Source organism: Acanthochromis polyacanthus, chromosome 18 (genome assembly GCF_021347895.1).
Source record: "Acanthochromis polyacanthus isolate Apoly-LR-REF ecotype Palm Island chromosome 18, KAUST_Apoly_ChrSc, whole genome shotgun sequence".
NCBI classification, from domain to species: Eukaryota; Metazoa; Chordata; class Actinopteri; family Pomacentridae; genus Acanthochromis; species Acanthochromis polyacanthus.
Genome location: NC_067130.1, coordinates 8,322,202 through 8,340,439, shown reverse-complemented (window position 1 = coordinate 8,340,439; position 18,238 = coordinate 8,322,202). Strand labels below are relative to the sequence as shown.

General features: G+C 39.9%; 2 protein-coding genes across 2 annotated transcripts in view; one reads left to right on the top strand and one right to left on the bottom strand.

Annotated features, from left to right (window-relative positions):
* Nucleotides 1-16,369, top strand: part of jak2a (Janus kinase 2a) — a 37,947-nt gene extending 21,578 nt beyond the window's left edge. Inside the window, exons 8-24 of the mRNA XM_022205404.2 lie at nt 1,733-1,890; nt 2,002-2,113; nt 2,739-2,925; nt 4,148-4,269; nt 5,766-5,900; nt 6,013-6,100; nt 6,915-7,042; nt 7,142-7,280; nt 7,417-7,568; nt 8,139-8,289; nt 8,381-8,514; nt 9,590-9,779; nt 10,462-10,586; nt 11,270-11,442; nt 11,785-11,902; nt 12,158-12,271; nt 14,600-16,369. Of these exons, the coding sequence (XP_022061096.1) occupies nt 1,733-1,890; nt 2,002-2,113; nt 2,739-2,925; nt 4,148-4,269; nt 5,766-5,900; nt 6,013-6,100; nt 6,915-7,042; nt 7,142-7,280; nt 7,417-7,568; nt 8,139-8,289; nt 8,381-8,514; nt 9,590-9,779; nt 10,462-10,586; nt 11,270-11,442; nt 11,785-11,902; nt 12,158-12,271; nt 14,600-14,710 (2,337 nt within the window). The 3' untranslated portion in view covers nt 14,711-16,369. The remainder of the gene's footprint in view (nt 1-1,732; nt 1,891-2,001; nt 2,114-2,738; nt 2,926-4,147; nt 4,270-5,765; nt 5,901-6,012; nt 6,101-6,914; nt 7,043-7,141; nt 7,281-7,416; nt 7,569-8,138; nt 8,290-8,380; nt 8,515-9,589; nt 9,780-10,461; nt 10,587-11,269; nt 11,443-11,784; nt 11,903-12,157; nt 12,272-14,599) is intronic.
* A 468-nt stretch (nt 16,370-16,837) lies between these two features.
* rln1 (relaxin 1) lies at nt 16,838-18,165 on the bottom strand. Its single transcript, XM_022205405.2, has 2 exons — nt 17,824-18,165; nt 16,838-17,492 (listed from the first exon to the last, which is right to left on the bottom strand). Exons 1-2 carry the CDS (start codon nt 18,002-18,004, stop codon nt 17,143-17,145), a joined length of 531 nt encoding a protein of 176 aa, XP_022061097.2. The 5' UTR covers nt 18,005-18,165; the 3' UTR covers nt 16,838-17,142.
* Nucleotides 18,166-18,238: the final 73 nt, after the last annotated feature.

The following is an 18,238-nucleotide window of genomic DNA, read 5'->3' as shown; positions in this document are numbered from 1 at the left end:
TAATACACATTTCTACTACTAATGCTACGACTGCTACTTCTATGCTCTTCCTGCTCTGTCACTGTAAAATGTAAAACAATTATTTGCTTTACTCTTATATAAACATTTTCACTGCTGTGTGCTAACTGAAGCAATATTCCACATACATACTTCCATGTGGTCAGGGAGCTCGATCTCTTCTTTACCTGTTTGAATAGATTAGTTATGGACATGAAGATAAACAGTTAAACTTAGTGTCACTCATATCAGAGTTCTGTATGCCCACAGTGTCATTTATTTATTGGGGTAAATTATCCACTATCTTTATATACATATATTTATCTGTGAGTGGTAAAACTTTGCGAACCTTTGCTTTGAGTGTGACCCTTACAGATAATGCAGAAATAACCGCAACTAGAGGTTTCCAGGAACTGTTGATCACTTTTGTACGTCTGTTTGTATAGAACAGCTTCAGCTCTAGGATGCTGGTGAGTTTCTTCACATGAACTGCTTGCATCAGTTTCTTCAAAACATTTCTACTAGATTTAGGTCAGGACTTTACAGAACATTGACATAATGGTTCTTTAACCATTCTTAAGTGAAGTGAATTGTTTGTTAAGGTTTTCTGTCTTGCTTCATGACCCACATCCCTTGAGATTCAGTTCACAAACAGATGATGTGGTGTAATTCAGAGTTTTTTTGCTCCATTAATGATGGCAGACCGCCTTGGTCCAGATGTAGCTAAGCAGGCCCAAACCATGATACCACCACCACCATGTTTCACAGATTAGAGTTCATAGGCTGGAATGCAATGGTTTTATTTGTCTGAACATTATGATTCTCAGACAAACAAAATGTTCCGACAAAATATTTTTTTCCCCACATGATCTTTATCTAACTGCAGATGGCAGCAATGTTCTTCTTGGAGAGCCATAACTTTCTCCTTGTGTTCAGTGTTTTCAATGTCTTCCTGATGGTGGACTGATGATCATTAACATCAGTCACTGTGTGAGAGAACTTTGGTTGTTTAGAAGTTACCCTGTGTTCCTTTGTGACCACTTTGACTAATGACTTGCTTTTAGAAGGATCTCTGTTGCCTGAGTACTTGTGGTGAGATTAACAGCAGTCTTGAATTTCTTCTATTTGTCTGTCTGACTGTGGACTGGTGGAGTCCAAACTCTTCAGAGATGACTTTGAAATCCTGTTCCAGCTTGATGAGCATCCACAACTGTTTTTCAGAGTTCTGAAATAGAAAACCTCTTTGTCACATGATACACTGCTACTTCCGCAGTTATCCTCTGTTCTTTATGTAAAACAGGGTGTCCACTCACACCTGATTGTCCCCCATTACTTGAAAACAGCTGACTCTAACACCTTTAATTACCTACTAATTCTAGAGGTCCACATACTTTTGCTACGTACAGATATATAATAACCAATCATTTTTCCTCACTAAATAAATAACCAAGTATACTATATTGGTCTTGAATATTTAATTGGGTTCTCTTTTTCTACTTTTAAGACTTGATAATGTTTTAGGTCATATTTATGTTTAAGCTTGAAAGCTTGTGAATTTCTTAGGAGTTTTCTTTATTTGAAGTCCACAGATTTGTAACCATAATTGCGTAAATAAACAAATTGCAATTCAGCTAATGTTCACACCGATTTACAATATAAATCACATACTTGATGTTTTGATTTCCCCTAAATTGAATTGCCCCTCATTACTCTTTATCTCTGTGTGACCACTAAGGAACTGGAGTTTCACTCGCTCGCAGAGGCCCTGTCATTTGTATCATTAGTTGATGGATATTACCGACTGGTCGCCGACGCACATCATTACCTGTGCAAAGAAATAGCTCCACCAAGACTTCTGGAGTGCATTCAGAGCTACTGCCATGGCCCTGTGTCGTGAGTATCTCAGCAAAGCACAAATACAGCACGTCATGTATGTTCTCTTTCTCATTCACAGCTACAGACCATTCACACACCCAGAAACACTTTCTGTCTCTTTGATCACAGGATGGAGTTTACTATTGGTAAACTGTGTCGCTCCGGTAACCACCAGGGCCTCTACATCCTTCGCTGCAGTCCCAGAGACTATGACAAGTACTTTATGTCCTTTGTGGTGGGGGTGAGTACTGTTCTGCTCATCACTGGTGCGAAATACTGCATTTTGAACCTGCGACTTTACTGCTAAATGATTGACATTATGTACTCGCTTCTGCAGCCGAAGACTGTAGACATCCAGACTGTCACATTATCTCTTCCTTTGCAGACAGTTGTTGTGCAAGTAAAAAAGGAAGATGTTTAACTTCACAGTAACTGCTACATCACTGCATTCAGCTGTTCCTAAAAATCAAATTGTATTTGTTCACTAGTCCTCCAAAATGCAGGCAACGCATATGTGTACCTTCTTAAATACTGACCATATTTACAACCACTGGAGGGAGCAGTAAGGTTTGATTTCCACATGAGGGCAGACCATCCATCAGCTGGCCAGTGTTATACTGTGAGAAAAGCATATCTGTTTGCATATATTTGCATGAACTGAATTTAGCCCAATGTGTTTCATAACAGATTAATTTCTGCAAAGTTGGTTGAACTCACAAGTTAAGGTTAAGAAAGTTCAGCTCTGTGTCCTGATCGACAGTTACTTAAACATCAAGAGACACAGGGAGCGTCCTTCATAGTCAGTCAGAAAAATATTCACACATTCAGCACAACTCAACTGTGAGCATTTTTCTTTTGCTTTTCAGTATGAAACTATGGTGGACTACAAGCACTGTCAGATCATGAAGACGGATGCAGGAGAGTACATTCTGAGCGGTGCCAAGAGGAGCTTTGGCTCTCTCAGGGAACTTCTGCACTGCTACCAAAAGGAAGCGCTCCGTACTGATGGGTACACATTTCAGCTGACCAGGTGTTGCCCACCGAGCCCCAAAGGTCAGAGTTCAAATCCACACAAATATGCATGTATGTGTGATTGACAGACAAGCTAGCATGTTAAAGAACGCATACAAAGTGAAATGCATGAAATTCTCTTGTTTCAAAATATGAGTCGGCTCGTCAAGACGCTTCCTCATGGAGGGATGTGTTAATTCAAAATTATTGCTCTTTTAAAAACACTTTAAAAGCAGTTTTTGCAAACCTGCAAATATGGTCAGCAGCATTCTTTATATGGAATATGGATCTATTATCAAACTTGTTAAAAGTTGTACATCCTGTGATAGTCTTATAGTTCTAAGTGGGGGTAGGGATAAATGGACAACATAAGAATGAGGTCAGACTTACCCGAATGCTTTTTTCCACTAATCTGAAGCTCACAAATGTTATCCAGTACACATCCTGCATAATGTACAAAGTTTAGAGCTCCACAAGTGTCCCTATAGGAACCCTTGGCATTATTATTTTGTTATTTTGTAAATATGCATATAAGTTGTTGAATTTTAGACAATGCAGACTGCACAGCACTGCATCTTTATTCAGAGGCTTGATTTGGTAGACTATAGCACATCATAGCTTATGCAGTTGCAATTGGCTGCTATTCTTGGATCCGGTGTTCAGCATTAAAATCATCCAGCACATGGCAGCTCGTAATGACCTCCCTTTGGTTTCATTTTAGAACTCCGTCTTGATTTTTAAACGCTCCCATGCCAGCTTTTCAATCATAAATATGTGCAAGTAGTTACTGCATCATCGAGGGTGAAGTCAAATATGAGAATTAGTGAAGAAATACTGAATCACTGACATGCATTAATATTTAATTAGTATTGTATAGCTTTTAACAGCAGAAGCAATGACATTATTGGACAGGGTGTAAAGTAGGTTTGTTGTAGTAGGTCTCAGCAAAAAATAATAATAATAATAATTATATCTCTGTGGAGATTTAATGGAGTTACTAATGAATCCTAATGACTCAATAGTTCCTTAACCAGGTTTCTGAATGTGGAAATCACATTTCTGATCAAAGTTGAGGGTCAAAAAACAAAGCCCCGAGGTTTTATTAATGCTGATTTTCATGACTAAGAATAAGAATTGTGCTCAAATTAGTCATTTAAGTGTCAATCACTGAAAATCAACGGCCCTACTTTAGTGGTAATCAGATGTAATGTAAGAATCTGACCTTGACTGATCCTAACAGATGTTTGTCTTTACTTTTGTTCAGATAAATCCAACCTGCTGGTGTGCAGAAATAATCAAGGGGCAGAAGCTCCTCTGTCTCCTTCACTCCACAAGCACATCAGCCAGATGGTCTTTCACAAGATCCGAAAAGAGGACCTTGTCATTGTAAGATAACCATTTCTGACTTCTTGCTTCAGCTCCTCCTGACAGCACAAAACAGGTTGAACACATGCGGGCCTAGTCAATTATTCAGTTTGTAGTCATGTATAGGACTAGATGTGGAATGTCTTGTTTCTCATACGGATATTGTTTTGCAGGAAACTCAAACTGTATTGAAAATTATTACTATTTTGCCCTGAACAGATACGTTCTAAGTTTACATATGTGCAAATCTGGGCAAGAACTGCACATATGTGAAAGGTGTGTGTCTTTGCAATTGTGAAAGAACACTGAGTGCAAATGCAAAAATAGATGTTGTAGGCAGAAATCTGGATAAAGCAAACAAAGCCACGGAAATCTGAGAATACAGTCCTCCTTCTGCAGCTCTCCTATATGCACACGCAACACTAACTTAGTATCATAATTCAATACAGTGACCTGTACGAGTAGTTCTACTAGTCAGTCTTTTCCCTACAGGATTGTCTGCATTTGAATCATTCTTTCCACCATATAGAAGAAATCGTATGCATGTCTTCATTCATAAAACAGTCAACAAGAATGTCCTCTCTCTGAGAATACTAAAGCCGGAAAACGGAGCTAAAACAAGGTGCAGAATTCTAGTTTCCTCCCTGATGACCGTATGCTGAAAGGATATTAAAGACTTTTTGATCAGAGAGGACGAGAAGGACTCATGCAGGGTCAGTGAGGTTGCTGCTCTCTAAACTGATCCACCTACTGTAGCTCAGCATCAATTGCATTGAGTAAGTGCATTCAGTGTGTTGACTCAGCCCTGTTTACACCGCCTTACTGACTGTCCCATTTCCGTCTTACCCTATTTTTTCTTACCTGAGTATTTCCGGTTTTATGTGACAGGTCTGTCACAGGAAAACCACACAAGCCGTTTCCCTAGTCAGAGAGTACAACGTCTTTTATTGTGGATTATTATTTTGTCTTTAGACTCAGGGTTCAGCAGATTCACCATCTCTTTTTTCAACTTCCTGTTTTGATCTTCCACTTGTTTGTAGATTTGGTTTAGAGCTTTGGCACCCTTGAGATCCTAATATAATGTATTTTTTTCATCTTTAATCTGTATCTTAGCACAACATGAAAGAAAATGTTGAATTCTGTGCTGCATTTACAGACCCTTGAAGATTTATTGTGTTGGTTTCTCACCCTTAGGATCTGTGATCTAGGATCTGTGAGGCTTGAGAGGATCCCTGTATTGACTTTTTAACTGAGATTAAGTTAAAGTACATCCCTTCCAGTTTTTGCTTGTCTTATACTTTATATTTCAGATGACAAAATATGCGTTAGTCTGTTATTATAAGTACTGTTCCATACATTTTTATCAAGAACAAATCAAAGTCAGCCTTATCTCAGCGCTGACTTTCAGTACTACATCTTGACTTTATGAGTAGATGACACTGGTTAGAGAATAGTTTAGAAAATGTGCTCCTTTCCAATGTGGTTTCCTGTAATGCGACAATTAAACTGTGTTTCAGAACGACAGTCTGGGCCAAGGAACTTTCACCAAGATCTTCTGCGGTGTGAGGAAGGAGCTGGGAGACTACGGAGAGGTTCACCAGATAGACGTCGTTATCAAGATCCTGGACAAGGCTCACCGCAGCTATTCAGAGGTTTGCTGACCGATCAAATGAGTCAATAATAAAGTCAATCCAATGAAATAATCAAGTCGAATCATTATAAGGTCCACATTAACATTCTCCTCTGTCATTTTCTTCCTCATAGTCCTTCTTTGAAGCTGCCAGTATGATGAGCCAGCTGTCCCACAAGCACTTACTCCTCAACTACGGCATTTGTGTTTGCGGCGATGAGAGTAAGTATGTATATATATACAGAGCACTGAGGTTATAGTCACAGTGACATGCAAACAGGATACTTACATTTACTTCTGTGTAGATAAAATGACCAACAAATCTTTAATTTTACCGAGTAAAGTGGTCAGTCAAATATCCACGAGGAATGGATAGAAATAGACTCCTAAAAGAGAAAAGGTTCGAACAGTTGCACTGATTTTAGAGATGCTGAAACAGAAAAAAGGTTTCTGACCTGCTGACACACTTTGTGTCCTCACCTGATTCTCCATTCTGACCCGATTAAGTCCCTGGGATCAACTACTTGCTAAGGGGCTACCATAATCTGGAGTCTTACTCCACCTGCAACTGCGCGCACAGTTACAAACAGCGTGATTTAAAGCCTTTGAAAATTCTGAAAGGAGGAAATCATAGCCAGGACAGTAGAAACAAGATTAGAATGAAACAAAAGAAAAGTTAAAAATTGACTAAGTGCATTTCAAGGTATGCTAAACTTTTTCATGATAAATAAGAGCATATGTGGCATTGACAGCCTTATAGTTCAGAAGAAACCAAAATGAGGTTTATGAATACTGAGCTGAAACAGATTTGAAAAAATGAAAAGAGTGATGGACGGAAACCGTTCTGTTGTGTCTCAATAACATGTCTGCCTGTGACTGCTACCAATGTGTCGTTGAAAAAACAGGAAATAGGTGGCAACTTGGTTAAATTTATGTTTTTTCAGTAGAATTTTGCTGAGAATCTATTCTACATGGATATGAGTAACTAAATTCTAAACGGTAAATAACACGATGTCCCTGCTAATCTACCTGTCAGACATGATGGTGCAGGAGTATGGCAAGTTTGGTTCAGTGGACACGTATCTGAAAAAGAACAAAAGCTGTGTGAACATCACCTGGAAGCTCGAAGTGGCCAAGCAGCTAGCCTGGGCTATGCACTACCTGGTAAGACTACCAACACACATTTCCACGTAGCTAAATGAAAGAAAAGGCTGGGTTTTCTTTGCTTAATGTTAACCAGTTTTCTGTCATTTTTGCACACAGGAGGACAAGAACCTCATTCATGGAAATGTTTGTGCCAAGAATGTTCTCTTGATCAGAGAGGAGGATCGGAAAACGGGCAGCCTGCCCTTCATCAAGCTGAGTGATCCTGGTATCAGCATCACTGTGCTGCCCAGAGAAGGTGAGAAACATGGATTCATGTCTTGGAAATGTACCACTGAGAGATGCCATGTGGGAATAATGTGCACCAACTTTTCTTTCATTTTCTCCCTCTTTGCTGTATGTTTATAACTTATCCATCTCCTTCTGCCGTTCAGTTTTAGTGGAGCGAATCCCCTGGGTGCCCCCTGAGTGTATCGAAAACCCTCAAAATCTGAGTTTAGCCACAGACAAGTGGGGCTTTGGGACCACCCTATGGGAGATCTGCAGCGGTGGAGACAAACCACTCAGCACACTGGACTGCTCAAAGGTCACAGAAACAAAGAATCAGTTGATTACTGCTGTTTGACTGTTCTTATTTAATTACTGAGAATGTTTTATATTAAAAGAAGACTTCAGCATTGTGGACAAAATGAATTAATTGTCAACAGTAGAATCACCTGAACCAAGGATGTCTCTGGTTATGGACAAAAAGCATTTTCCAAGGTCTTTTTACAAATAGTTTGAGACAAATTACAAAATGAGGCATCACAAGTTAATTAGTGAAGTTAGATTTTTACTTGTTTTATTTTTACTTTTGTTCTCCACAGTTTTGTTATTTTGCTCAGTTCAGCTAACTGCCTGCTGTCTGCAGCTACTGCTACACATATGAAAGTAGTATCAAACTTCTCATCTAGTACCTAAAAAAAAAGCAAATACTCCTATTTCACAAAATGTTGAACGACAACATTTCTGTTTTAAAATCAGAAGTACAAGAGAGAATATATAACATAAACTATTTGTCTTCAAACTGAGTATCCTTTCTCTGTAGCACCTTCATCATTGTCTATCCCAACATGAAAACATGCAGGTCCTTTATTTTGTTCCTTTTCTTGTACAGAAGAATTTGTTTTACGAGGACAGACATCAGCTGCCAGCTCCCAAATGGACAGAACTGGCCAATCTGATAAACTGCTGTATGGACTATGAGCCTTCACACCGACCCTCATTCAGGGCAGTTATCAGAGATCTCAACAGTCTCTTCACGCCAGGTAGGAAGATAAATTTTGTGCCACACCAACACATTTCACATCTTGGATTTTATCAAGATTTTGTATAAAACTTTATTGCATCTTGTTCCAGACTATGAGCTGCTGGTGGAGAGCGACATTATGCCCAGCAGGACACGAGGTTTCGGCTTCCCGTGGACTTCTGAGAGCCAGGAACCCGCCCAGTTTGAAGAGAGGCACCTCATCTTTCTCAAGCAGTTGGGCAAAGTGAGACATTCACGCACACACTATATATTTTTGAAGAGTGTCCTTCCTTTTATCGCCTTCAAAGTATTAAAATTATCACTTCAAATGTATGTTTTTAACACTTGTGTTGTCCTGCGGGTCAAAATTTACCCGTTTTAAAGTTTGAAAATGTGGAAAAAAAATATATTTTCACAGTGAAACTTCTGATGTCCACATTTTCAACATTTTTGGGAAATCTTTGAACATTTTTGGTGGAAAAAATGTGAAGAATGTAGCAAATTTCACTGATTTTGGTTGTTTTTTTGTGAATGTTCTTAAAGAAAATATTAGAAGTTTTACTGATATATATGTAATCACTTTAGATATTTTTAGGATTTTATTGGAAGTTTTTTACTCATTTTTTGAAAATATTTTCTTGCCAAATTTGGGGGATTTTTTTAAAATAAAACTTTTAAGGGAAATGAATTATTGGAATTTTCTTCCTGAAGGTTTTGCAAATTTTTCAGAAATTTGGGGATTATTTTTGCTGAATTTTGGGATTTTTTTCAGACGAGGAAACAATTTTTTTTGGTGTTCATAAATGAAGACAGCAGGAGGGTTAATTGCTTATCTTCAGTTTTGATACCCAGGTTACTAAGTATCTCTAAAAATGTTTGTTCATGCTTTAAAAAGATTTTTACGTAATATGAGAAACATGCAACATTTGCTAATGTTCCTGAAAGTTTCTCCTTCCTCAGAGTTCATTTATGCTTCTGTCAGTGTGTTAACGTGTTAATGTGGTTCAGATAAATTAAGCCTAATGACTTACCATCACTTCTTATATTTTCCACACTTATGAGTTGCGTCCAGCACTATTGGATGAGGACAAAAATAATTTCTGAAGAACTCTTACTGTTAAATTTGATGATATTTATAGTTTTTCTGTAACAGCTGATTCTTCTTGTGATTCAGCAGCTCATTAATTCCACCCTAATTGATGGGAAAGCGCCATTATGCACTAATCATATTTTGTGTTTTGCTGCATTAAAAATGATAATTGTTGCTGAGTGAAATCCAAACTTTTGATCTCTCTGTCCCTTTTGGCTCCACACTCCAGGGAAACTTCGGCAGTGTGGAGATGTGCAGGTACGACCCCCTGCAGGACAGCACAGGGGAGGTGGTGGCCGTGAAGAAGCTCCAGCACAGTACAGCTGAGCACCTCCGAGACTTTGAGCGGGAAATCGATATCCTCAAATCGCTCCAGCATGAAAACATAGTCAAATACAAAGGAGTATGTTACAGTGCAGGTAAGAACACACTGATATATATGTTTGCTGTATGAAATGATCAGGAAGCCACAACAAAGGGATTAGTTATCTTTCTGCCTGTTGTCTCCTCAATCTTGTACAACTAGGTTTATGGTTTTATTTAGAGAATTTGAGATTTCTTATTCTTAATACCCCCCAAACAGTCTCAACCTCAGGGTTCACAGTATGGTTTATTGAATTTGAAAGAAAAAAATGTATATTTCTGTTACACAGACTATGCTGAGAGATCTTTGGCTTTTCATATCCCTGAAACTCGTTTGAATGATGGAATATGAGAAGGAAAATTCAGCCTTTGTTGATCAGAATTTATGCTTTGAGGATGCCAGAAACATGAATGGTCACGGAAAGTAGATGTACTATTTTAAGAATCACCAGCCCAAAAAGTTTGGAGCCAGCGGTTTGGTCACTCTGTTCCCTGTAAGGTTTTTTCCTGAAAGACTAAACTTGATCTGAATGGCCTAAAACTGTACTTTGATTCAATCTTACCTCCCCGGCAGATTTTGTAATGCTTTATAATGCCTTCCACACATTTGCTGCCTGGGGCTTCAATGGCCATGTCCATGAAACAAATAAATCCGTGTTTTCTCAGAAATGCAACTCCTCCGCTCACACGTCATGTTTCCTCTCTTTAATATAACACTCAACTTCCTTCTTTTGGCAGGACGAAGGAACCTCCGGCTCATCATGGAATATCTCCCCTTCGGCAGCTTGAGAGATTATCTCATCAAGCACAAGGACCACTTTGATTCCAAGAAACTGCTGCACTATGCGTCACAGATTTGCAAGGTAGCATGGCACGGTCTGTTGTACAGATTTTTTTTTAATCCTCACTACTATACTAATACATACAGATGGGTTACAAGCTGAAGGAAAAACCAGCGTAAAGTATCTTAGTTAGGTGTCTGGCCATTAAATGCAGCCAGAACAGCTTCAGTGTTCCTTGGCACTGAAGTGGCAAGTCTCTAGACCTCAAGTGGAGGGATGGAAGAGAAAAGATACTCCCTTAATTGGAGTTTTGACGATGGTGAAGAGCGCTGTCTAACACATTGGTCTAAAATCCACCATAGATGATCAGTTGGGTTGAGATCTGGTGCCTGTGAATGGTATAGCATATGATTCACATCATTTTTATGCCCTGTTTGCTGATGTCTCATCCATAATTCAAGTGCAGATGTCAGTCACAGTTCCTATTGAAATGCTAGAGGAGTAGTCATGACTGAAGCTCCTGCCATCTGCGTCCCAACAATGAACCTTCTTTTGAAGTCACTTCGATATTTCTTCTTCATTTTAAAACCCACCACAGAACACTTATTTATTCACATTTTTCCTTTAATTTGTCACCTGTCTCTTCATATGTGTGAACTGACTCAATGAAACAGTTCAACAGTTGGACTAAAGCTGGAGCTGGAGTTCAGTGTATTTAGTGCTTATTGTTTATCTACTAGTGACGACACATGCACTTCTTCCAGGGTATGGACTATCTCGCCACCAAGCGTTACATTCACCGAGACCTGGCTACTAGAAATATTCTGGTGGAGAGTGAGATGAGAGTAAAGATAGGTGATTTTGGCCTGACCAAGGTGCTGCCGCAGGACAAGGAGTACTACACCGTCAAAGAGCCCGGGGAAAGCCCCATCTTCTGGTGAGGACCACGCTGCGTATTTTCTTATCAGTCTAAAAAGTTTTGTTATGAAGATAAGGAATTTACATGTCTGAATGTTGCTGACTGGTTTTCCCACAGTCGTGATAAACATTTTAACCTCTGTGACTGTTCTTCAAATACTGGTGTTTGAGATAAGATCATATCATTCACACAAGAACAAAGATTAGATCTTGCTTTTGTACGACTTCTCTAAATGTGCCTACTTCTACGAATCCTTCCTCCTTGGTAACGTGTGATGTAGCACAAGTTCTGACGTAAGATGATCTGTGAGCATTATGTGTGCTATGAACTGTGTCTGTAATATATTGTGGTGTTTTGCAGGTATGCTCCAGAGTCTCTGACAGAGAGTAAGTTCTCTGTGGGATCAGATGTTTGGAGTTTTGGTGTCGTCCTCTATGAGCTCTTCACCTACAGTGACAAGAACTGCAGCCCACCAGCGGTACTGCAACTCTTTTTTCATATTTTGAAGTTAATTTCAGATGTTGTTTCATGTCCCATTTTATTCTTAATTTCCTTGGCACCCCTCTAAGTTGCTTAATCAAGCTAAAAAAAAATTCAGTGTAATTAATTTGTAGTGTTACTAAAAAAAATCTGTTGATAGTCCTCAATAACAGGAAATACCATTTTTGAAATGTTTAGTTTTTACCAAGCTGCTTTCTCTCAAGTGAAATAAAATACATGTTGTCTGTTCTAGGTGTTTATGGACAAGATGGGAAATGAAAAGCAAGGCCAGATGATAGTCTACCATCTCATTGACCTGCTGACACGGGGATTTAGGTTACCTGCTCCAGATAATTGCCCAAAGGAGGTCAGTAACTGTATACGCACTCTAAAACAGGGGTGCCCAACCTTTTCTGACCCAAGATCTACTTTCCAAATAGCCAGCCTCCCGAGATCTACCGGTCTGGTGTCAACATCGCAAAACCACACACGTCGTTTCCAGCCTGCAGTAACTAACCAAACAACACATTTTCTTGTTGTCACACAACCACTCAACATCATATCACAAACCTTCCCTCTCTCAAACACACAAATTCCTCACACAGTTGTCAGTTTGCATAGTGCGCTGTAGCACAAACCCACTCTCTCTGCTCCTCTCTCACACACACCCATGTCAATCTGCATGGTGAGCAATAGCCACAACCGACCTTAATATGAACTAAACAAAAATAAACGAGATACAGAACAGGTAGATCTGAGTTTGAAAAAGGAAAACACTTCCTACCTTAGTGAATACCTGGAACTGGGAGGAGGCTAGCTTCTCGTAGTCAGGAGTGTAGGAGGTGGTTGCAAGGCGTAGGCAGGCTGCAGGTGGTCATCAGTCAGTGCTGATCTGTACTTGGTCTTGATGATTTTCATGAGCAAGAAAGCAGACAAATAAGTTCATCCAAAAAGAGCTATCAGTTCCAAGGCACATCTTCTGGCCAGGGCTACTTCTCGTCCACCAGTAGATTCCAGAACACCACATGTTCTCCAAATTGAGCAGATGTTGATCTGACTTTGGTCTCAATGTCATTTTGCAATGTCAGAATCTCATCCTCAAGAGCGGAGCTTTCCAAGTCGAAAAGTGATTTGACTTTGGCTGCAATTATGTCACCAACATCAGTACTTGCACCAAATGGATAACACATATAGCTGCCTACAGGCTTGATGGATGTCAAGTCAGTAAACGTCTCTCAAACTCTGAGGAGATGCTCTGAACATGCTCCTCATAACGTGTATGGTCAAGCTGTGTCACACTTTTACCTCGACGTTGTAGTTCTGCTCGCATGTGAGGGAATTTGCTCTGCAGCCTGCTGGACATCAGCTGTAGCTTGCTTTTAAACGTGTTCCCTGAACTCATCATGTTGACTACATGCTGACTTTGAATGAGAGTAAACAAAAAAATAATCCTCCTCCTATTCAGGGTGAAAATAGTGTGTCTTGGCTCGTTTCCTTTCGGCCATGTTCACGTTTAGGAGTAGTAACCGCTCTGATCGCTAACTGCTAGCTGCTAGCTACTATTGACAGCTGTCAACTTCCAGGCATTCATGTCACGCGCTACCATAGGTTAAACAAGACGTACTTTTTACTTTTTCGCTTTTTTAAATAGTTCTTTGTGTGGAAGTATTTCAGTGACTGATAGGGTGCACAACAAAACATACAGTCTCACATGAAAAAAAAAATAATAATTTTTTTCCTACAACCCTCCTGGACTTGGGATCAGCCCATGGTCTACTGGTGGGGCACTTCTGCTCTAAAAGCTGCAAGATCCTTTTTTTTCTTTTTATGTTTTAATTAAAAAGGTTTGATAGCTTAAGGGCAATGTAAACTCGCTACTTGCTTATAAAGTTTTAAAATCTATTCAAAAGGCAATATTTTACAATAAAAGGACAATAGGTCAATGAAAGCACAATAAGTCACAATAGAAGCACAATAGGTCACAATATAAGGACAATTTCTCAATAAAAGGACAGAAGGTCGCAATAAAAGAATATGTCACAATACAAGGACACTATTTCACAATAAAACTACAATAGGTCACAATAAAAGCACATTACAGAAAATACACAAAGAAGTTAAAGGTCAATTGTCGCAAGACTGGTTCCCTTTCAGCTGCTGTTTAAGGTGAATTTTGAAGGTTGATAACGTGGGACACTCCCAACTGGAGAGTGAAAGACTGTTCCAGATCTTACTTGCCTTTGTTAATAAGCACCAAACACAAAGTACAGCTGGTCCTGATTGCAGTCTTTAATTGGTCATAAACCCCAAAAAGTAGACAAATCTAAATTTCCACCTAATGATGGTGCTAGATAAACTCCTAAGGGATTGCCCAATAATTACAATCCATTCTGGTGGAGTTGGGTATTAAATATTATGACTTCTCATCTGATTGTTCCTAAAACGTTACACTCAGAAGCACAAATGTGAAGTAAAAGTCAAGGCGTCACAATCAGTAGGATTATTCCACCACAATATCGGCTCCAGATTTAGTTTCAGTCATCCAGTAGTCGGCGGAAGATTTCAGTCTGGCACAAACTGGTGAAGAGTACCATTCACAGAGATGTGTTATGCCTTTGTTCTTGAAGTATGCATCACTTTTATATGTTTACTTGCCTTTGTCACTATTAATGTTCTCATTCTGATGCTTTTTCAGATCCACAAGGTCATGATGGAGTGCTGGAGCAAAGATCCGAGCCGACGGCCAACCTTCAAGACGTTAATTCAGAGTGTGGAGACCGTACGAGACGGCCTCAAGGATGGATGATCCCTGAACCCTGCGTGAGTCTTTCACCTTCAGAATGAAGTGCCTGGTTTTACTGCGGAGATTTGGGTGGTGACACTCACTTTCTCAGCAGTTTACCTTCGTCTTTCTACAGCCACGCCAAGAATACAAATTAAATGAACAAAGCATACACTACATTCATGGCCGACATCAAATGAAACTTAATTTCTAATGCCTTCAAGAACATTTTACTTTGGGAAAAATTATTTTATTTGTATGTGTTGTGTTTTCCAAATTCAGAAATAGGCATTGACTTTTGTTCAACTGTGCTGAGTGTTTAAAAGCAGCAACATTTTGGTGCTTTTATTGTTGTAAAGTGAGCAGAAAGTTACTTTATATCACCAAAGAGGCCATGGGATTCTTAAATTCACCTCCAGATTCACCAGAACTGAACCTCACTGCTCATGTACGTCTCTGCTTTCATGAATTTTATGAAACATTTGATGAAGAACTGAGGAGATTTCCTCCTGCTGATGCCCAAACAGACTCTTAGTTGACTTTTTCAAGACTTTAAGAGTCCATAGATGGAAGGCATCATTTCTACCAAAGAGGACCCATCATGATGACCTCTACAAGTGTTATTGGGACAGATATCTTCTGCTACAGAGGACTTTACAGACTTTCATTACAAACTGAGGATGGTTCTTTGAGTTGGTAAAGCCACAGAGTCAAGGTTGGGATTGTCTTTTGTTTACATCATTTCTTACAATGTGGGAGAAAAAAGAAACATATCAGAGATAAAACGATACCTGCTCATTAATCTCTTTGAGAACTCTGTATATACGTTAGAGTCACGTAATGTTGTTTTGTAGGAAACCAGGCTTTGTAATGAATAATTACCAGGTATATATTTTATAAATACAGGATGAAGTTTTGAATGTCACAGGGCTATACTATCTGCCTGTAAATACCTAATGTGAAAAGTTGAATGTTGTACTTGGGGAAAAGTCGTGAAAAGAGGTGCCTTTGTTTTTCTGCAGCATTTTGCTGTTTCAAGCTGTGGTTTTACTTCTTTGATTTGTGTTCATGTCATTATTTTCTCAACCATTTCAAGTTGTTGAACAGTCTGTGAATGTGTCGACGTGCATCGCATTATCCACCACAAGTGTATCTGTGGTCACAAGGGAATTATTCTTTTTTTGTTGTTTTTTTTTTAGAATTTGAATGTTTAAGACTTTATGTACCAGATGCTAATGAATGAAGGAGCTGGTTGGTCATTATTTGAGGCTGGTGGGAGGAGACAGAATGCAGTTTGTGCTATAGCATCATTCTTTTTTCTTTTTTTTTTTCAAATGTGATTAAAAAACTCTCCAAGGTTGTTGTCTGCCATTAAAAGCAATGCCAAGGATACCTTCTCACATCATTAGCAATGAGTCACTGTACAGAGCAAAGTGTTGTGTTTGCCCGGATGCCCACTATGGACACTATTTCTACTGATCTGGCCATCAGAAATATTTCTTTCAGGAAAAGTGTGTGGAGAATTGAACTTTTTGAGTGAAGCAGCTTCGATGAAGATTGCGGGTTTATTAAGATTTAATTTTTTTTTTTGTGCTCAACTATTGTGCATTTCTGTGTAACCTCAAATTACTTGTGAATTATGTATCCAAAGATTTTCATAAAAAGAGAAGATGCATAATCGCGTGATGCTTTCTCCATGCGTTTAATTTGATTTTAGTTTGTTTCAGTGAGAATGAAAGTGAGCCTGATGTCTTTACATCATAGTTTAATGTTGAGAAAGATGTAAATATTTAACAGAGATATGTTGTGTACATTCCAAACAGCGGAACAGTCAATGTTCTGTTAAATGATTTCTACATTTAGAGCGTTTGTTGTATTGTTCTGGTTTATTCGGACGTCAAATGCTTGTTCTGTTTGGTTACGAAAGGGTTAAAGGGAAGCTTTAAAACATGCTCTCCTTCACTGTACCATCCTCCAGGCGTTGACAGAAAATGATCAGGCGGCCGTAATGTTGTGAACAAGGCCCACCAATATGTTCACAGCTGCCTAAATGACATTAACGTGTGATATTGTCGTGTATTAGTATGAATGGAGTCCGGTCAGACTGTCTGCAGGCCACAGTCTGCTCAAAACAACATACGATGCTGCTGCTTCATATTAACACAGTATTTAAAATTTATTCGAGGACAGGGTGACATACAGCACATACAGAATGTGATCTTTATTTGTTTTTTGAAACGAAATATCAAATAATAGAGGACAATGAATAAAGCATGACTGAGAGGCATGAAGCTGGAGTGATGAGGAGACACGAGCGGGAGCAGCAGATGTAAACTCGCCCTCCTCCTCCTCTTTATGTCTTTGTACAGCTGGATGCTTCCCATTAATGCACATCGCGCCAGCTTCATGCCACGACACCCTTTCTCCCCCGACCCGCCCCCTTTTTTCCTCGTCCCTCAGCACAAGCGTCCGATATCGTTCTTGGTGCAGCCCTGGGTGCAGCACATCCCCGCCACTCCCAGAGAAAAGTTCCTCTTCTTCTTGCTTGCCATGGGCCAATCAGCTGCACCTCCCAGGTTCCCCTCTCGCTCGATTAAATCTGCAGAGTCCCCCGTCGGGTCTGGGACGCCCGGCGACCGCTGCTGAATGTCTCCAGCGGCCCGGTAAAGAGCCAGGAGGTCCATAAGGGAGAAAGAGGACGCGACGTGGACAGGAGAGTGGATTTCTGCGAGGTCTGCGGCGCGTCGCCAGGCTTGGTGGTCATCTTGCTCTGTAACGTCGCTGAGGGAGCTCAACTGGTAGGGATCTACAAGCAGAAAGAGAGCCAAGAAGTTGCTGTTTAATGTAGTTATTTAACACAAAAGCAGCAAGGACTGAAGATAAAGATTGTTGCAATTAAGAGTAGGATGATAAAGGATGCTGAGAAGTAGAAAAAGGAACTACATGAGTGATGCTTAAATATAATACAGACTATATCTTTAGAAATTTAGGACAGTAACTTCACCCTATATTCAAATAACCTTTCTACACATGCTTCAGTGTAAATTTCTTATGTCTTAGAGAGATTTTTGGTGTTATTTTTAGTCATACTCCTGTTGCACTCGAGCGCAAAAAATCGAGCAGCAGCCTCCACTCACCCAGGTCCCCCTCCGTGGATCGTTTCCACCGGGAGCCGCCGCAGGTGAAAATGACGGCTCTGATAAACTCCCTCCCGCACAGTTTCACCCCATAGTCCCTCGGTAGGATCAGCCGGCTCATCACGTCAGCCTTCACGCAGTTGCACACCACCGCCAGGGCAAGAGTCAATCTCCACATCATCTTCGCACGTTCCTCAAACTTAAATGGAGGGAAGCCGGGCTGGTTTTTTCTTTGACGAGTTCCGACCTCTGATCTGGTGACTGCAAATCTGGCGTGGTTTTTCCTCGTTCACTCGCAGCCCATTCAGATGCTTCTATTGTTCTGTCTCGTGCCTCCTTCTGCTTTGTTTCTCCAGCCAGCGGACACTTTATATATATCGTCAAACCTACAATACAACCCCGACCCTCCCTCCCA